The sequence below is a fragment of the Centruroides vittatus genome, unplaced genomic scaffold (genome assembly GCF_030686945.1).
Source record: "Centruroides vittatus isolate TY-2023 unplaced genomic scaffold, ASM3068694v2 scaffold_386, whole genome shotgun sequence".
Classification (NCBI taxonomy): Eukaryota; Metazoa; Arthropoda; class Arachnida; order Scorpiones; family Buthidae; genus Centruroides; species Centruroides vittatus.
Window position 1 is genome coordinate 5,379,567 of NW_027122706.1, and position 20,769 is coordinate 5,400,335.

The 20,769-nt window shown below is 29.7% G+C and overlaps 1 protein-coding gene across 1 annotated transcript in view; it reads right to left on the minus strand.

Annotated features, from left to right (window-relative positions):
* LOC136988882 (proteasome adapter and scaffold protein ECM29) overlaps window positions 1-20,769 on the minus strand; it is a 158,679-nt gene that overhangs the window by 79,384 nt on the left and 58,526 nt on the right. The window contains exons 14-18 of the mRNA XM_067286882.1: window positions 19,373-19,450; window positions 7,583-7,781; window positions 6,678-6,769; window positions 3,890-4,021; window positions 1,051-1,192 (exon numbers count right to left, since the gene is read on the minus strand). Coding sequence (XP_067142983.1) covers window positions 1,051-1,192; window positions 3,890-4,021; window positions 6,678-6,769; window positions 7,583-7,781; window positions 19,373-19,450 — 643 coding nt within the window. The remainder of the gene's footprint in view (window positions 1-1,050; window positions 1,193-3,889; window positions 4,022-6,677; window positions 6,770-7,582; window positions 7,782-19,372; window positions 19,451-20,769) is intronic.

Consider the following 20,769-nt stretch of genomic DNA (forward strand, 5'->3'; position numbering starts at 1 on the left):
TCCAAAACATATAATTTAAAATACACTTAAAAACTTTGCTTACTGTAAACAGAAATCAGTTAGAGTTATCATCATTTTTGGATATCTTTAAATGTCTTTTTGTCATGCTAACAGCCCCAACATGTGGCTGATAATACACAATCATTCATACTCAGTGCTTTAAGAATTAAATGTGAATTGTTTTAATCATTCCTTGCTCACAGTACAATAGTTTAAATTGTTAGCATTTGTTACATCAATTATATGCTGAATGAATTACTATTAACAACAACAATAATAATAAATTTGGAGATTTAAAAAACTAGTTATTTTTTCTTAAAATGAAGATTTTTAAGAGCTGTGTTCTTTCTTGTACTATTCTATAACTTTGAAGGCTAACTCCTAAAATAAACTCCTTTGTGATCAAACATCTGAGAAAAATTATGAAAATTTATTGAAACAATTTTTTCTCAAACTCCAAAATTTTAGCTGTTAATAATATTCTTAACGGTGGTAATCTAGCTTTGAGCTAAAGAAAATTGATCTTTCAAGAGAATTCCTTTACAATGTCAGAGAATAAGCTTCCCGAGCAAGTAATTTGGATCCCAAAAGATACTGAAAAAGGGAACTGACAAAAACTACTCTCATAAAAGCTTTAGTTAAAGCTGTCTTGGCTAAATCTTATATCTGTTGCCTCCAATTAGATGCCAATCATCTGATGTAAAAATGTGTAGGAGCCTCTCTAAATGCCATAAAGGCATCTGAGGAAGAAGAGAAAAATGTCATATTCAGAAATAATTCAATTATTAAAATATTGCTAAAAATAAAATTATATTAATATATCAAATAAATTTTATTTTACAGCTCTATATCTCTATATTATTTTTAGTAAGTATTATTCTATATTAAGTGATAAATTATATAATTAAATACAACTGCTGTTCAGAAAATAATAAATAATATTCATTATTTATTCAGTACCCTTTCTTATATATTGAAATTCTGAGAATAGCAAATAATGAATACTAAGTCAAATATAAATATTAAGCTATAAAATAATAATTAACAAACCTATTAATTTAACAGCATCTGCAGCCCAAGAAGCTTGAAGTAATGATTGTATTGCTTCTTTATTTTTGTGTTTCAAAATATATAATTTCCTTCCAAGAGTATAACCTAAAGCAATTAACGAACCATGTTTTTCTTCGAGATTCTAAAGAAAAATTTTTAAAATTAATTATAATACAGTTGTAATAATCATTTTAAATTTAAAAACTCTAGATTTTCTCATTTACTCTAAGTTTGTATGTATTTTATTTTATTTTTTAATTTTGAAATCTTTGTAAACTTAAATATTACCATTAAAATCCCATTTTGACCACAAGAGAAAAATTAAATCCAGAAAAATCACAAATAATATTGAAAATTGATCCAATTTATATTTTGCACAAATTACATAATTGTGATTTGTAATATTGTTTGATAGTGTGATATATATGCTCTGCATAATGAAAGCTCTGTGAATTAACAATCATGTCACTATGTGCATTTTAGTATAACATATTATTGCAGTAAAACAGACCCTCTATAAAACAAAACTTGTCTAAATAAAACTGATTAATTTGCTTTTGAAAATATTATACATTAAACATAAAAATAAAAACAAAACACTTTTTTAAAACCAATTGCATAGAAAACCTGAGTAAAGCAGAATTTTTGCCATAACAAGCAACTACATTCTAAATAATAATTAATACTGTAACCGATGATCTCACATAATCATGATTGACTTCTTGATGATGAGAGCTAGTACATCATTTTTCTTCTTTAAGATAGCTACTTTTTAGATAATGAAGTACTATGACATCACAATACTACTGTTTGTCCCCAATTCTGTAGAAGTCTTAATTTATTCCAGAGTTACAAAATTTTAAAAAATATAGTATTTTTATGGAAAGTCATATGCCAAAAATCTCAAAAATAGTTATGAATGAGCATGGAAATAGTACTGAAAAACATAAATAAATATGTTGTGTTCATTCATTTTAATATTTCATTAAAAATAAAAGTTGTAGATAGTTATATGGATAAATTTATAAGCTCATTTTAGATTAAAAATAAACAAAATTTTTTCATTAATTTTAAATTGACAGTATTATGTCTTTCAATGGCATCTCAGAATTAAATATATAGTATATTCATTTAATCTAAAAAATGTTTTTGATAATTAACACATTAGGAAAATATTTTTAAAAAATAAGAAAATTTAAGTATTTCCACTGTGCTTACAAAGTATTTTAATATCTCTCAACTATTTATTTTCCAAAACTTTAATATTAGAAAAAAAAGATTTACAAATTTACTCTGATTTGAATACTCAGACAAGCAGTAAATTTTTTATTAAATAATAAGCTATTTTAAAGCTAATTACTTAATAAAAAATTAAGTAATTTGGATAGAAGTAAGCAGTTAAACTGGCATCTCATCATGATAAATTTAATAGTTAGAAATAAATAAATTCAATTTAGAATATTCTAAAAGAAAAAATTGACCCAGAGTGGGACTCAAACCCATAACTATTTACTGTGCAGATGCATTACCAGTTATGCTATCCAGACTTCTAACAAATCATTATTTCCAGACTAATTAATTAATTTAGATATAATCACTGTTGTTCATTTGAAATATTTAAATTAATTATTGAATTGGTTTTAAGTTATATGCTCTGATTTGAAATGTTATACTTGGGACATACAAAAAATTAAATTGCTTATTTGGTAAAAAATTGTTTCTACATTTTTGCATTTGAATATAGCCAGGTCATTTTAAAGAATTAACAATATTGGTATTTTTACTAAGTTCTTAATATAAAATAAAGAAAGTAAACACATTTATGTTTTTGGATTGTGTTGGAGTATATCAGAAGTGTGAGGCCCCGGAAATAATCCAAAAATAAATAAATAAATAAATAAAAAGAAAATGTAAAATTTATTAAGTTAAAGCATTAAAGCATCAAGAAAACAAGTAAAATAAGTGTCAAGTTGGCAACACCAGACTTTGACATCGTCACTCAAAAAGAATAGAGGGGATAACAAAATTTTAGAATAAAAGAAAATTTAAAGGGAAATTATTTAAAACTGAAGACACAATAAAGTAAAATAAAATGAGAATGTGAAAATATGAGCATAGGTCACCAATAAAGCGCAATCAGAGTCAAGAGGATGGTGTCGAAAAAACCATCCCGGGCAGACCTTTCTCGCGACCTAAACTGGTCTCAATTTTCACCTAGATACAGGTAAGAGACCAATAGGGGAGCAAGCAAGGGAAAGCCCGACCAATTAGAAATAATTCGATCCTGAAAACTTGTAAAACCTCAGCCATCAAGGATGAGGATCTTCTCAAGTATACGTGCTGAGATTGTCGCCCTCTTCTCTCCATGCTTTCACTTGCCGCTATCTTGGGCTTCTTCTCAACAACAAACTTCAACTCACTACCACCCCAAGACCTTGCCATTGCTGGACAAAAGAATCTCTCAAAGACATCTAACAGACAGGACTGAGAATTTTTGGACCTTGTCAATAATATGTAAGCATAATCATCAAAAAATAAACGGTTTCTTTGTGAAACACTTGTCTCTTTTCTGCCTCTGAAAACTGTCACCCACATACACAAAGACCTTAGTCCATCCTGACAAGAGGGAATAAAATTCCCCCTATCGGCAAGCTCACAGAAGACCACATTATATCTATAAATTTGAACTGTGATTTATAAATTTCTCCTTGAGTAAACTATTATTATTTTATTTAAATTACCTAAATAAATTTATTACCTTTTTAAATTAATTACATAATAAATTCCAATAATGAAAAAATAATAAGATTAAGAAATGAAAGACAATTAATAAACTTACCTGGGATTTAATACTTTTTGTCAATTCAGCAACTTTACTAATAAAACTATCATCATCTGCATTGGATACTACAAGAGATACTATCTGTGCAGCATATTCCCTTATTTCTTCACGACTAGAAAACATTAATTTCTAAGAAAGAAATGTAAAAATATTAGTAGAAGTTTTCAACATAACTATTCTAATAAATAGTTTAATTCTTTTTTATCTAAAGAAAACCTTAAGTACTAAAATATTCCTTCAAAGTCTTCCTTGCTTTAATTAAATATGGCAGCTAAATAATCATGCCTTGCAAATACACCTAGTCACTAAAAGCTTAATGTAGAAGAGCATAATGACATAAAATACAAATTAATCTCTTAAAAAATTAAATAAATCACAAATGAAACAACACTATTCATTTAAAAATAGAGAATATACACTTTTGTATTTCAAAATATTGAAATAAGAACCAAATTCAGTAGTTTTAGTTTTGTTAGTCCAAAAAATTTACATAAAAATTTGCAAAATGTTCAATATATAAGCAAAGTAGGTTTAGTGAATACAGTTTCAAGGCCAAGCAGGACATTTTGGAGAAGACCTGAGATCATGGCTGGTGAAGGTTGGAAGCTGGACGATATTACAAAACCCTTAACATTTCACATTCATCAGTATCAAAGCATATGCAACGGAAGTCAAGTGAAAAAATTTGGATCACAAGAGAAAAACTACAGAAAGGGACAACAGTGCCTTGATTAAAACAGGTTCAAATCAACTGCAGAGCTAAGCAAATTATATATCACAATGTGTGAAAGCTAATGTATCCACTAGTACTCCATGGTGTAGAACTGGAAGTGGATTCTAATTCCATACTCTGCCACAACGCAATTCTGCTCAGTAAAAAAGAAATGGAATGGATGAAGAGCAAGAACACTGAATAGTTGAACAGTAATCCAATATTCTGTTTCTGAATGAAAGTTCTAAATCTGTTTTGGTAACAAGGCCCTTGTTTGAGGCAAATAAAACACAAAACCTACAGTTCCGTCTGCTGCAAGTAAAATGTAAAATTTCCACGAAGTATCATTATAGGAAGTGCATATATGCTGAAGGATTAGGAGAATTATATATAGTCAATACCACTATGTATTCTCAAGTGTACCCAGAAATCCTTGTAAAGTACTATTTTTAGTATCTTAGGAAACCGACACTAACTGCAGCCAGTAAAACTTCCGTTAACCTAACGGGTACTTTACGCGGATTCGAGATTAGTTTGCCAGGCCTGGGCTTTTATGCGTGCACCGAAAATATTAGTAAGAATAACGACAAATATCAAGTCAAAGAAAAAGTTTCAAATATATATAATTAGTAAATAGAATTTACTATGTACAATTGTCTATAATCCAAAACAAAATTTATTAACGAAAATCAACAAGTCAACCCGACAATAAAACTCAGCTACTTAGCTTAACTTAATCTTAATTCCCCTTTGAAAATTCGACAAATCAAATACTTAGGAACTATGAACAAAATCTCTTATGAACTAAACATCTATCCATCACCTCACTATACTAGGAACCTGTTTCCTCAATCCTTTCATTATCGTCAAATTGAATTCCTCTTTAACACCTTGGATCGCCTAATTCTCAATCTGGACTTCGACCAGGAATCACCTCGCTCTGGAAATCACCTCGTCCTTCTTCGGTTAGCATACTGGTTTTATGCTGTGAGGTGACGTCACAATTCAGCTGGGTTACTTTCCTTATTTACATACTTAGTTTTCTAACATTAAGTTTCTTTCTGGCAGCTTTAATTTTCCGACAAAAGCTTATAAACCATTTACAAAGTATTTAGCACAATTATCTGGGATGTTATGATGGTTTAGTAAGTATTTCTTTACTAGTGAGTGTGGGGATTCCCCCCTCCATTTTTTCTCTGCGGACTGTTTATTTCCGCTGGGCAGCGCAAATGTGCGAGATATTTTTTTCTACGGCACTCGTTCCTTCGTGAGTTGGTTTATCTTCTTTTTTCGTTACTAATAAGAGAGTGGTGGGAAACCTTCGTCCTAAATAAACATAAACCCCAAACAAAATATAATAAAACGAAAAAATAATAATAAAATAAAAATAATGCTCAGACTCAGTTCCTTACATCCTGAAAATGTTCATGATACCATCCATCATCAGAAAATTTTTAGGAAGTGACAAGATTCATTTTTCAACATGATCTCATCCTGTCATACAAATCTGCCTCAACCACTAATTAGCTTAATGACAAAGAAATCCAAGTTTTACTCTGGCCTGCAAATTCCCCAGATGCAAATTTCACAGAGAATTTGTAGGATTTGCAAGCAAAGCATACTTTGTCTTTTAGATCTTGCAATGGCAAAATCTAAAAAACAAAGTATGCCTTGCTTGAAGCTTCACGATGCCTGATGACTATCATTGACTCATAGAATCCATGATCCAATGAATACATGTTATAGTTATATTCAAAGAATGCCCTACTAAGTACTGACTATATTCAAATACAATATTGTTTGACATAAAACAATTTCCATGTGATTTGTGTTCTTATTCTAATATTTTGACATGCAAAAGTGAATATACTATTTTATTTTTAAATGATAAATTAATCACAAAAATGTAATATTGATTTTTCAAAGGATTAATTTGCATTTCATTGTGTCATTATGCTCCACTACATTAAAAAATTTCTTAATTTTAAAGACAATACAAGCCTAATATCAAAGGCATTAATTCATAGTAAAATTTTATAAAAATTATTTTTTAATTAAAAAAAATCTATTAACCTTAAAAAGAAAGAAATGATCTTTGTATTTATTAATTATAGTTTCTGTTGATGCAGCAATAACTTCTAAACAATAAAAAACAATTGTAGAATCTGAAAAGCAAGAAAAAAGATTTTTTAAAATATTTTTAATATGTAGTAAAAATTGCTCATATTAAGTATCTAATGATTGACATGGATAAAAATATATTAACAAATTTATTATATTTTACCTTTGCTATGTATGTTTTTATGGCAGTAGACTATTTTAAAATTAAAAATTCTCGGGTATATTTTTTCCTTATATAAATATGAAACCACATAGAAACCACAAATAAAGTTTATTTGTAAGTTTCTAAGTGATCATTAATAGTATTGAACTGTTAGAAAATGTTTACATCTTGGTACCACTTTTTGTTACATGAATATTTGAAATAATTTTAATATGGGTACCTAAATTGTTCATATATTTGAAATTTCCAGTTATGCAGTTTTGACAATTGATTTTTCAAAAATCATATTTATTCTTAGTCTTTCTTTTTAATTCCTTATGACAAGATGTTGACATTAATTAAATAATAATATACAAAATTTGATATAAAAAATTTATCATAATAGCTAAATGTTTAATATTTTTTTGCTTTAATATTCTTTGAAAATTAACACACTCATTTACAATCTTATCATCTTATTTCATCAACAAACATTCTGTTCTTTTTTATTTCATTTCGACAACTTTTTTTATTTTTACCTCTAATTCTATTACTACTATAACTATTCTATAATTCTATAACTAATTCTATAATAAAAGTATCATTACTATCTACATATAACATCTCTTTTTATTAAGATCTAGGGATTAACCTGCCAACTTGTTCTTATGTTTATATTTTATTATATATAATATTCCCTAATTATAAAACTTACCAGGCTGATTCTCTATTAACTGAATAATAAATGCAAGATACTGGTCTATAGTTGTTAACTCCATTGTTTTCTCTTCATTTAAAAGTTCATTTATATATTTTGTAATCAAAACAGAATTTGTACAATTATTCTTTAAGTATATTTCATCGATAGATACTCCTGCAGCATATGCTAAACAACTTCTCATAAAATGGATAACCTAAATACAATCATAAATTTATTTATTAATTTTAAAATACTATAAAATTTAAAGTTTTTAATATAACAGATAACCAAATAAATAATATTTTTTTAAATGTAAATAAAAGTGCTTGTATTTTTTGTTTAAAATAATTTTATTCATCAAAATACATAATAGATGAAAATTTTTCAAAATTAAAAAACTAGAAAATAGTTTAGATCTGAAGTAAGATCAAGAGTGAAAAACAGAATTCTAAATTAAAATTAAGTTAGTATTAATCATTTCCAATTACCAAACTTTAAAAAAGTTCTCTTAGATTTTCTCCATACAAATTCTAAAAATTAACATTAACAAATTGAAAATTAATCTTTAATCTCTGGCATTTTAAAATAGCAACAACTGTTACAGCTTTTTAAGTTATTCTAATTTTTCATAAACAAGCATTATGAAACCCAATAAATTTGTAAAGCTAAATGCCGGATTACATTGGGTTACTTTTCAGTGATTATATTTAATTAATTAATAAATAAATAATTTGTCACTAGAGTGATGCATTAGATGTCATCTCTTATTAAATTTAATAATTATAATTAAATTGATATTTATTAAATAATTTAGAATATTCTGGAAGAAAAGAATTTAGAATTTAATTAAATATAATTTCAGAAAAGTAGCCCAATCTAATCCAGTGGTTGTTTGGCTTTTCTAATTTTTCTATCAATATTTGCAAAACGATTGTAAACTAAAGATTGATAACAACAACAAAAAATATAAAATAAAATAAGAGCAAGAAATACCAATTATATATATAGAAGAGAATTTTTAAAAATTTTTAAAATAATGAATGAAACAGAACAATCATTCACTTGCATTCCAAGTTTCAAACAAAACACTGCTCTTATTGGAGTCAATGAAAAAACATTTTTCATTCACAATAAACAATAAACATTTTTATAATTCATTTATTAAAAAAAAACCATAAATAAAATGTTTTATAAATTGACCATTTTGATCATTTCCTCAGAGAGGAAATGGCCCTAGAGGAAAATGCATGTCAGTCAGCTTTCTCCAGTTTCCAGCTTGGTGGATTCACAGCTTTCTCTGCCTTGGTATTTTAGAAATATTGGGAAGTGGTTACTGGAAAGTGGATTAGATCCAACTTTCCATGTAATTGCTGAAACAGGTTTGGGGTTGCTAATAATAAATCAATGGCACTGAATGTTCTTGTTGGGGCATGGAAGTATGTCACTTCTCCAAGATTAAATAGATACAATACAGTTGGTGATTGCCCATAAGTCTCTCAATGACTGTGCCTTGACAAATTGATGTTGGGACTGCCCCACATTAAATTGTGGCTATTGAAATCACTGAGTAGAAGGAAAGTCGGTAGCTGTTCAACCAAAGCATCTAATTCATACTCATTGACTCTGACATCTGGTGGCAAGTACATAGAAAAAATTGTGACAGTTACACCAATTGAAATCCAGACTGCCACTGCTTGCAAGTCTGTGGTTATTCGTACCAGCAAGGATGGGATGTTGTGTGAAACCAGTATAGCCACCCCTCCACTGGCACAGTTGTGGCTATCATCATCCTTGCAGTAGAGACTGAATCCTTTTAAAGAAATTCTTTCTCCGGGTATTAGATGTGTTTCCTGGAGTGCCACTCGGAGAGATGGGATAGATGATGTCAGGTGTTTAATGTCAGGGAAGTTGTTGCGGAAACCATGACAGTTCCATTGAATTATTTTATAATCTATTATGTGCTTGAGACAGCATTCATTGCAAAAGTATCCCTCTTTAATTTCACAGGTGGTTTTTCTTTTGGAGATGAGGTTTGTTGTAACCTCCATATTAGACTCTTCATCAGAGATGTCAGAGAACTCACTCATAGATTGAGCTTCTGTTTTTCTTTTCTAGCTTTAGAGAGGGTTGCTATCAACTTTTTGTTTGTTAAATGGGTTCTTATTTGCCTTCTTAGAACCCACATTTTATGTTATTGCCCATGTTTTAGGTAGAGATGTTTTCATCTTAGCATTCTTCTTTTCTGTTGTTTGCGTAGATGGAATCAGTAAACATTTAGCATGGCAATTGAGAGATTTACTTGGAGAAACAGAAATATCTGTTAAACCCTACACATCTTTGTGAATTTCAAAACAGCAGCAAATGTCTTCTGTTTCATTGGTGCACTTGAAGTGACCATGTGACAAGCCTCTGGGTATGGTATATTGTTAACAGTTTTCGCCCATTGGATCTCTTTTTCTCGTTGCCATGCAGGGCATTTCTGGGAGTAGGCAGGATGGGCATTTTTACAGTTCACACAGCATGGGGTACTTGTGCATTCAGTACTCTCGTGATCTTTGGTTCCACACTGTGTGCATACACTTTTCCCTTGGCAAGATGCTTGTTCACAAGCATCTTGTCCAAACCTCTGGCATTTGAAGCAACACAGTGGGTTTGGAACATACGGACAAACTGGACAGCATAGATATTCTGCTGTAATAAAAGATGTCAATGTTGGCTTGTTAAATGTCAGAATTAGATATTTAGTTGGTATCAACTTGCCATCTCGACAAATGGAGATGCATCGGACAGCAGTGATACTTTGATCTGAAAGGCCAATCTGAATATCTGATTTGTCTTCAGACATCAGATCGATCTCAGATATCACACCACGTGATGAGTTTAAACTTCCATGTCATGTGACTGTACTCCCATATCACCCAGTCTTTGTTACCAGAAGTTTTGTTGATTGTTGAGATGAGACTGTTTCTACAAGCAGGTCCTGACTTCAATTTTTGTATTTTTTTCAGATGCCCAACGGTGAATCAAGAAAGAAGAGCATTTGGATAAAGGAACAAACTATTCAAACCTGTTACTAGTGCCACAAATAAAGTTTATTTGTATGATTCTGATGCCCATGGATGAATTAGAATGCAAGGACATCAGACGGATATTCATCACGGGAGAACCTCCATGGCTCTTGCTACTTATGTAACAGATCCAGACACAGTAGCCGACTTTACCCAGGCCAATCTCCTCCTCGCTGCACCTCCCAATGAACACCTCAAATAGTTAGAGGCTATGCACATCTTTAAATCCTCCATCACAACCACATGCATAAATTTTAAAGAGGAGATGGTTTTGTCATTGGCCTAGCAAGAGTAGATTTACAGCACGCTCTAGCCGCTCATTGTATCTGGGCAGGCTGACACGTTGCACATGTGTGACCTAATTTTTTGTAAATTGTTCAAACTCAAGATTGAACTGTTAGTTAATGGCATTCGTTAATCAAATTTCCATCTAAAAAACCGTTAAGAATCTGAAGTAGAGCCCAGAAGGGGTTTGAAAACGTTTGTTTTTTTGACGTTTTTCGATGTTATCACACCGTATATTGGTTCTGAGTGTGTGATTTTTTAAGTTACTGTGGAGTGGTTATTTATTTTTATTTTTTGTAATATCTAAATAAAAAATATCTAAAAAAAATATAAAATATTTTATTTTTTAGATATTGAAATTAAACTTTTAATATTCAGTTTTTTCCATTATGAGCATAAGGTTTTTTAAAATTAATCAAATATTCATTACAAAATTTATAAATACTTTATTTAATGCGGGGGGGGGGGCGTATCTCAATTGTCGAAGCTGCTGGTGACTTTCGTTAAACATTTCATTTGTGACATCAATTCCTAGATTACCAATTTGACTTATCACATTTTTCTTTCTGATTTGCTAAAGAAGACTAACAATTGGATATACTAACCATAATAAGAAAAGTTTAATATTAATAGAAATGCAACATTCTCCAACCAAGAGGGGAAGACCACCACTTAACAGAACCAAACCAGTGAGCAAACATAATGACTTCACAGCAACAAATTCCAAGCTTATTATGGACTTTAATTTACAAATGGATAAAAACCTACATGTTACTTGCGAGGAAAATGTGACTACCAGTGAAGACTCAACTCAACAAAACATTCAAGATTTCTCAGGTGAGCCATCTTTATCTTCTCCCTCAGTACAAGATCCAGATAACCTGTTAGACACTTCTTCAACAGTTTTATGGAACAAAATTTTCAATCTAATAAGGGTATCTAATGATAAACTTTTTAACCAAATTACCTATATTAAGGAGGAACTGAACTTAATCCACAAAAATTTACGTGAAACCAAAGAATGACAAAGATGGAGAAACAAATTACTAATTTACATCAACAGATTGATATCTTGCAAATCAAAAAAGACTTTACACAATTTAAAACTATTATAACTATAACTAATGATTTTAATCATAATAATATTATATTATACAATTACTCCAATTCGATGGATATATCTAAAGAAGAAATTTATAATTTTATTGTTTCTATGCTAAACATTCACAATATGGTTCAGGATGATATTTTAGAGGTAATCCAACAACAAATTTACCGAAATTGACCTTAAAAATAATTTTTAATAATAATCAACTTCGAAATTCTGTCTTTTTTACCTACATTCGTAAAAAACAACAAAATCAACTCAAAGATTGGGGAGATACCCTAATATCACCAGACCTGACAAAAAACTCAAGGATAAGATGAAAAAACTTACTTCCAACACTATATGAAATACGAAAATTAAATCCACATGCTAAATTACACAATGATATTATAACAACAGGAAAAGAAAAAATTACATATAATATTAAGGCGAAAAGTCTGGTGTATGTAGATTCTTTTTTACCACTCTCTAACTCAATGGACTCTACCAGCTGATACACTATATATCAAAGCCAAACACAAAGTCCCTCTAACCTCGAAAACAATTACCCAATCTCTGTTATAAACTGGAACTGTCAAGGACTTAAATACAAAACTTCATCTGTTAACTTCATGCTGGCTAAATTTAAACCAGTTATTTTTACTATGACAGAAACTTGGATTACATCGGATTATTTTTATACATCTAATTTCTCCAATAAATTTATTGTAGAATCCATATTAGCAAGTAAAGCAGCAGGTCCAGGACGTCCAAGTGGAGGCCTTTGTATATTGATAGAAAAAGACTTTTGTAAAACAGTTCAAGTAAAAAAAGCTACTAATTATATCCTACTCCTCATTTCTATAAATAAAAATAAACTACTAAATAAGAATAATAATCTATTGGTGATAATGTTATCCTATGTGCCGCCTGGTGATCTAACTATCCTCAATGAAATCTTTAAAATTATTGATACATGGTACCACATAACCCCACGCATTATTGTACTAGGAGACCTTAACTCCAGAATTGGTGAAATGATGGACACCAAATATAAGGGTATCACATGTACCACTTAATTTATATTTACCAGAAATCTAAGGACAAACAGGCTAACTATATGGGAAAAAGATTAATAGAATTAATAACTGAATACAAACTATTTATACTGAACGAACACATTAAATCTGATCTCCCTGTTGAATATACCTGTTTAACCCACACTGGTAAATCTACAATTGATCTTACAATATGTTCTGATCTACTTCTGGATTGTTGCATGGAATTCATGATAACTTCATATGATATATCGGACCACTTCCCTACATTAACTAAATTTTTACTATCTCCCTCAAAGAAGATTATTAATCAATTTAAAAATTGCCCAAAAATAAAATATAAAACTTCAAAATACCGAACAGAGATTGAAAACCGTATGCTTACCATCCCGGAAATAACGGATACTAATAGTGAAAAAATATACAAGCTAATGATGACGATTTTAAAGGACTACATATGCTTTAATAAAAAGAAAATAAACCTTCAAAATACAGCCAAAGAAATGTGGTTTGACTTGGATTGTTATAGAATGAGAACGAAAAAACAGGAGGAATTAAATAAATTTAGACAAAATCCTAATGACCTTAATTTTGAAAACTATAAAAAAGCCAAATGATCTTATAACAACCTATTGAAAACCAAAAAGTCAAACTATTTTCGCAAAACTGAACTAAACTTAATCAAAAATAATAATGATGGCAAATTATTTTGGAATATAATACGGATTTCAGCCTAAGTTAAATTTAATAGGAAGTTCTTTCAAAATAGACTATGATACTTGGAAGCAGTTCTTTCAGAGATTCCCTCAAATCCATATGGAATTATTCCCAATTGTAAACACTGAAGTCTACAATGACATTTTAGATTCTGATTTTAATATCACTGAATTAAACAAAGCTATCAAAAAAGCAAAAAGTAAAACAACACTGGGTAACGATAACATCCCAACCGACTTTCTAAAAATGTTATCGCATAACTCCAGACTAAAATTACTAAGCCTATTTAACAGTATGTACAAATCAAACTCTTATCCTGAATCCTGGAATACAGCCACTCTCACGATGATTTATAAAAAGGGTGATCAATCCTCTCCCGGTAACTACAGACCGATAGCATTGCTATCCAATATAAGGAAATGTTTCACTTCAATTCTTGCAAGAAAATTTCAACTATGAACTAAAACTATGGAATTAGAAGCTGAATTTCAATATGCATTTATTACAAATAAAGGTACCAAATCAGCAATCTTTACCCTATTAACGATAGTCCAACTCTACCTTCTAAAAAAACATAGAAAGTATATGCCACCTTTGTTGACATTCAGAAAGCATTTGATTCAATATATGTTCCACTATTGATACACAACTTGAAATCCCGTGGTGCGGGTGTCCGATTTACTTCTGCAATTCTAAACCTATATTCAAACTATAATATTAGAATAAAACAAGGCAATAATATCTCTCAACCATTTCTATCTCGTGGAATCCTCCAAGGTGATCCTCTCTCCCTGTATTTATTCAATTTCTACCTCATGGGCATTGATCGTCTTTTCTCTGAATCAACTGACGGAATAATAATAGGTAATAGAGTTTTTCATTGCATCCTTTTTGCTGACGATCTTGTTCTCCTGGCCCCAACAAAAATTTCATTACAAAGGAAAATCAACCAATTCAATGAATTTTTTCATTCAATATATCTTACAATAAACCCGACTAAGACAGAAGTTATGATAGTCCGCAATAATTGTAAAATAGCTGAAAAGAATACTAAAATATACCATGAAAACTCTCTATTGCAAACTGTAAATGAAATAGATTACTTGGGAATCAAGTTTGACTGAAATTTAACATTTAAAGCACATTTTAAGAAAATGAAAGTCAAAGCAAAGCAGGTCATTGATAATTTACTACTTGTATGTTCTAAGCTAAAAACTTCCAATCTGAATATCCATGTTAAATTATTTAACTCCACAATTATCCCTAAGGTATACTATGCAAGCCCGATCTGGAGTCTAGACTACATTTATAAATTGGAGTATTTTCATATTTATTATTTACGCAAATTATTTCAGCTAGAAAGAACTATTCCAAGCTATGCTATACGACACGAAGTGAATCGTATCTGGCTCTTCCCTTTCTTACTGAAACGTCTAATTAAATTCTACTATAAACTTAAATTTAAAAATGATAACATAATAACCTATCTACATCATGAAAATATTAATCAGAGTAAAAATCAAAAATTTAAACAACTATGGCAGTATAAGTTAACTAAAATCTTAAATACATTTGGAGTATCGGAGCTATTATTTCAAGATAATATTCAAGATTGGAAATTTGGATATACACTTTTAATAAATTCTGCAATTTCTCAAGCAATAAATAAAGATGAAAATTTATTAAATCAAAGCACCTATCATCCATGGTATACCGACTTGTTACATTTTCCGTCCATTCAATCCTATATGTTGTAACCAGTTAGTTTAAATGCAAAACGTCTAATAATACAACTTCATTTAAATAAATATACTCTTTTCATCAATAATATCTACATCGACTTTACAAGTTCTCATTGCTTCCTTTGTCATTCTGCAGACTTCTCACAATATCATTTAATTTATAACTGTCAAGAACTTAATAGTCTGTGAGACCACTATAAAATACAGTAGAGCATTGATTATCCGACCCCCAATTAACCGACCGCGTTCTAGTCGGCAAATTCAAATGTCCGCTAGTGATGTGGAGCTACAATATTTGGTTATATCTTGGCTACTTTAATATTATTTTTGTTAAATTTTTGCATGTTTTAGCTGGCAGCACTGGCTCAACCATGAAAGGGAGGCTAGTATTTAAACCAGGCCTAATGCACTATACTAATAATGTATTTTTTCATACTTTTCGGTTATCCGACTTTTCAGTTATCTGACCAACCCCAGTCCCCAATTAAGTCGGATAATCGATGCTCTACTGTATTTCAAATATGTAACTATAACTCATCACTTGATTTCAAAAGAAGTTTAAATAATCTTAATAAGAAGAACCTTTACAAAATATATAATTACTTTGTCAAAATTTTTGAAAAATTTCAATACAATTAATTAATATATATAAATGCTCCTTTTGTTCGAATAATTTTGGCTATTCTTGTATACACTGTTCTTGCTAAAATCGATGTATTACTATGCATCCACATATGTTATTGTTAACCATAGCAATTAAGTTTTATTTAATACTTATACTTATGTATATTAAAATTGCATAACTGCAATCGCCTTTATCCAGTTATATCTCCCCCGTAACAGAAAAATTATTCTCTATTACCAAATCTTCAAGTCTGAATACCAGTATTAAATAAGTACTCACTTTTTGAACCTTTGTATCCGGTACTTTTTTACCCTCCAGAAAACAAATGTTTTCAGCCTCACTCGTGGTCAGCTTCAGGTTAAAAGAACAAAAGAAACTGGCTTCTCAATTTTTGAATTATTCTTCAAGGAACGTTTAGCTTTAAAATAAATTTGAACATAATTTTCGAATATACGTGCGCTACGTAGCGTTGTTGTTTTCTTGTTCTTCGCTGAACCAGCCAGCGGATACGCAGTTGTTGAATACAACCAGCAATTTCAGGCCTCATATAAAGAAATTGCAACCAAAACTGGTACCAGATTGACATACAGAAGGTCCCCAGATATATATGAATTATTGCGCAACACCAAAGACAAAATGAACCATCTTAGGGCTCCAGGTGTATACAGTATTCCAGTGAGAGATGACAGATTTAGGCGGGAATTAGTATACATTGGCTTCACTAAGCGTTCCATCCAACAGAGGCTCAAGGAGCACAGATATGATATAAACCATGCTCATTACACCACCACCTTATCCACCTACATCACCAATCCAGAGATTCACACGGACCTATCCAATGCCAGATTGATAAATAGAGCCTTTCAGACAAAAGACATCAGGGCCCTCGAAGCCCTTGAAATATACAGGGCCGGCCGTGCAGGGAAATGTATAAACTCTAAAGACGGCAATGCACTTTCATACGCCTGGTGTTAAGTATGCGAAGAACAAGAAAATGACGACGCTATGTAGCACACGCATATATTCGAAAATTATGTTTGAATTTATTTTAAAACTAAACATTCCTCAAAGAATAATTCAAAAATTGGGAAGCCAGTTTCTTTTGTTCTTTTAACCTAAAGCAGACCTCAAGTGAAGCCAAAAACGTTTGTTTTTGGAGGGTAAAAAAGTACCGGATACAAAGGTTCAAAAAGTGAGTACTTATTATTCTCTATCTGTAAACATTACTTTGTATGATTTACCAAGTTATTTTAATAACTGAATACTTTATTTAATGCTATGACACACACATCTTATGTCTCTGAGAACCAATACTTATTGCTTTACAAACGTTTTCAACCTGATCTACAGGCCATCATCGGGTATTTTGAATTCTCTGGAACATTTTTTGTATTGATTCCAGGTTCGAATGATTATTTGAAAAGAAATTCAAATTTTTTATAACTGTTTCAAACATCTTGTTGAAATATCAAATATATCAAAATTGTAACAAATAGTATAAATATGTTAAATTGAACTAATTAAAATACACGGAATAAAATAAAATAAAATACAAATATACCAACACAATATACATAATTATATTGACAGAGTGCACATTATGTGTTATATTTTACTGTTATTTTTGATCATATATTTCCATGCCAATGGTAATCCTGTGGCATCTTTGTGGTTTAAACATTTGCCAGTAAGGCTGGATCTATAAATTTCACTTTTCTACAGTCATTGCTAAAGACGGTGAGTGCACTGGTCTAACAATCCTAGTCTCATTCCATTCAACAACCAAACCCCTTTGTTTGTGCCACTCTGGATAATGCTGTAGTATTGTGTCCTTTGTTTACATCGTATATATGCTCTTTAAGTGTTTTGCTGTGTTTTACTCTTTAAGTGTGGTGACATCTATATATTTTTTGTTCAGGCCTAATTGATCATTCTTATAAGGTATCCTGTATACCCCAGATTGTTCTTTTTTGATCGTATCTTTGTGATTTCTAAGCAAATTATAAACCTTGGGAGCCCTTTTGTATAGTAACCTTGTATTCTTTTTGATGAACCTTTTGTATAGTAACCTTGTATTCTTTTAGTCTGCAATTTCTTTCATGATATTGGACATTCCTCTGTTGTAAGTGAACTTAGTAACTTCTTTGTTTATATTCTTCTTTGTCTTCTTTCTGTTAGGATCTGAGTATGAGCTTATTAACTCCTCAATAACTTTTGTCCAAATCCCAAGGTTCTAGCAATGGTTCTGATCCCATTCAATTCTTGAAACCTGTTGTAAATGTTGGAGCAATAATGGAATGTCCTTCTAATAAGAGCTCTAAATATCAAAAGCTTATACGTGTGTGGATCATTGGAGGAGGAAGAAATGTAAAATGGGTCATGGGTGGGCTTGATATATACCTTTGTGCTTAATGTGCCATTTTCGAATGAAATGCCAATGTCTAAAAAATGCACTTCTGTTGTACTAAGTTGCTCCAATTTTAGTTTTAAACCATCTTTGTTGGAATTTATCTCATTCAAAAAATGTTGTATTCTTCAGTCATTCCTCTATAAAATGAATACATCATCCACATATCTTTTGTATAAGATTATATCCTCTGTAAAATTCCTAATAGTAATCTGTTCTAATCTGCGTAAAACTAACTCGCAGAGTAAGCCGGACCTCGGGCTGCCCATAGGCACTCCTTTCCTTTGTTTATATATCTTGCCTTCAAAGATGAAGAATGATTGGAAACATATCAAGTTTGCAAGCAGCTCTATATCCTCAGGGTAGGCTGACACATCTGGGTTTAATGTGCGTAAGGTGTCAATTAACACATGATACTTTATTTAATGTTATAGTTTGATTAAATCAAAATCAATCATAAGTCAATTTCTTTTTGATGAAATCAAACATCTCAAGTTATACAGATAGACTATTAACATTAGTTCAATTCTCACATTATTTAAATTTGTGAATTATTATATCACTACATTTATTAACTATTTACATTAATAAGCCAATGTTTCCCTGATATTTCAGACTTTCAATATATATAAGCTATATATATATATATACATTATACATCCTGAGGGAAATCTTCTCAAGTTGAAAGTACTTATATATTATAATGTTTATATTATTTTTACATTTTTATGGCTATACAAATTCATTAAATAGCAATAGAAATAATCATAAATTAAATTATTTTTAGAAAAAATTTATTTAAGTTTATATAAATACCTCAATATATGTTGCTACATTAAATGGAAGACATTTTGATGTCTTGGTCTTTGAAGATACATTTGTCTTTTCAGCAGTCTAAAAATAAATTAATTGTACTTTTTTCAATTAAATAGCATGTTTTCTTTAAATTAATTTAATAAATTATAAATCTTTCAATGTCAAATAATATTGTGGTATTTTCATATTTACCATATTAGTCAACATAATTACATTAATTTTTAAAAAATATTACTTATTAAATGTTTAAAAGACAGTCTAATTAGGTTTATAGTTTAGAAATTTAATTAAAACAAATCTTTTATTTTAACTATAGTATAAAATCTAGAATGATAATATACTATATTGAAGTATATTATCATTTTAGTATATATATTATTTTCAAAGGATATATTAATTCCTTTGAATATTTAAATTCATATACTTATTCTTGTTATTAGTTCATTTGAATTACTATTCTCTAAATATAAAATTTGATAATTAAGTTTTAAAACTGAGTAAATTATAAATATGCAAAAGCAAGGTCTTACATGTTTATGTGATCACAAATACAAAATTCAAAATGATGAATATAATTGTTCCTTTCTACATTCTATATATTTCATCATCTGCATACAATTGCATTACATTTTTTATCATCAAAACATTGTCATAGTTTATAAAATAGATATTAAACTTTGTTGCACGTTGAATCAGAATATAGCTAAAATTTGTAAATTTTTAAGATCCTAAAAATAACAAAAAACTACACAAATTAATTGCATTTAGTCATCAGAGTTTTTGACTAGCAAAATAACAATTTAATATTAATTTTAAAAAATATTTTGAGAACTTTTGACAGAAGATTTATAAAAACTAGTCTGCACTAAATTCATTTTGAAATTTTAACTGATGATTTCAAATTTGATGCCTGTGAAGAGCTCATTCAATTGGTTAATAACAATTTTTGTCAGCTCAATTTGAATTAGTGTTTTCAATATTATTCCCAAACAAAGAAGCAAAATGTAAAATGGTAATTAACTCTCTGAAATTCAAAAAATTTCAGTTTTGAAAACTGGGGATTAAAAAATATTAGTTATGTTCTTTAATAGTAAAGGAATCAATTCATATTGAAGCTACTAGATCAGTAGAATTAGAAATAATATGCAAATTGGAATGTTTGATCACAAGAATTCATTAAATAAAGCTTTAGTTTCAGGAAAAAAAACTAGTTTCTCTTTAATTATGTGAATTCATTCTGAATTAAAGATTAAAAACATTTTGCAAAGCAAATTTACAAAAACTAAATCATTCCAACTTTTTTCACTCTAACAATTTGAACATTTTTTCCAAGAAGTCCTAAATTCTTACTTTCTTAAATACTAGCAAGGTTGAGGCCAAAGTTTTAAACGCAAAAA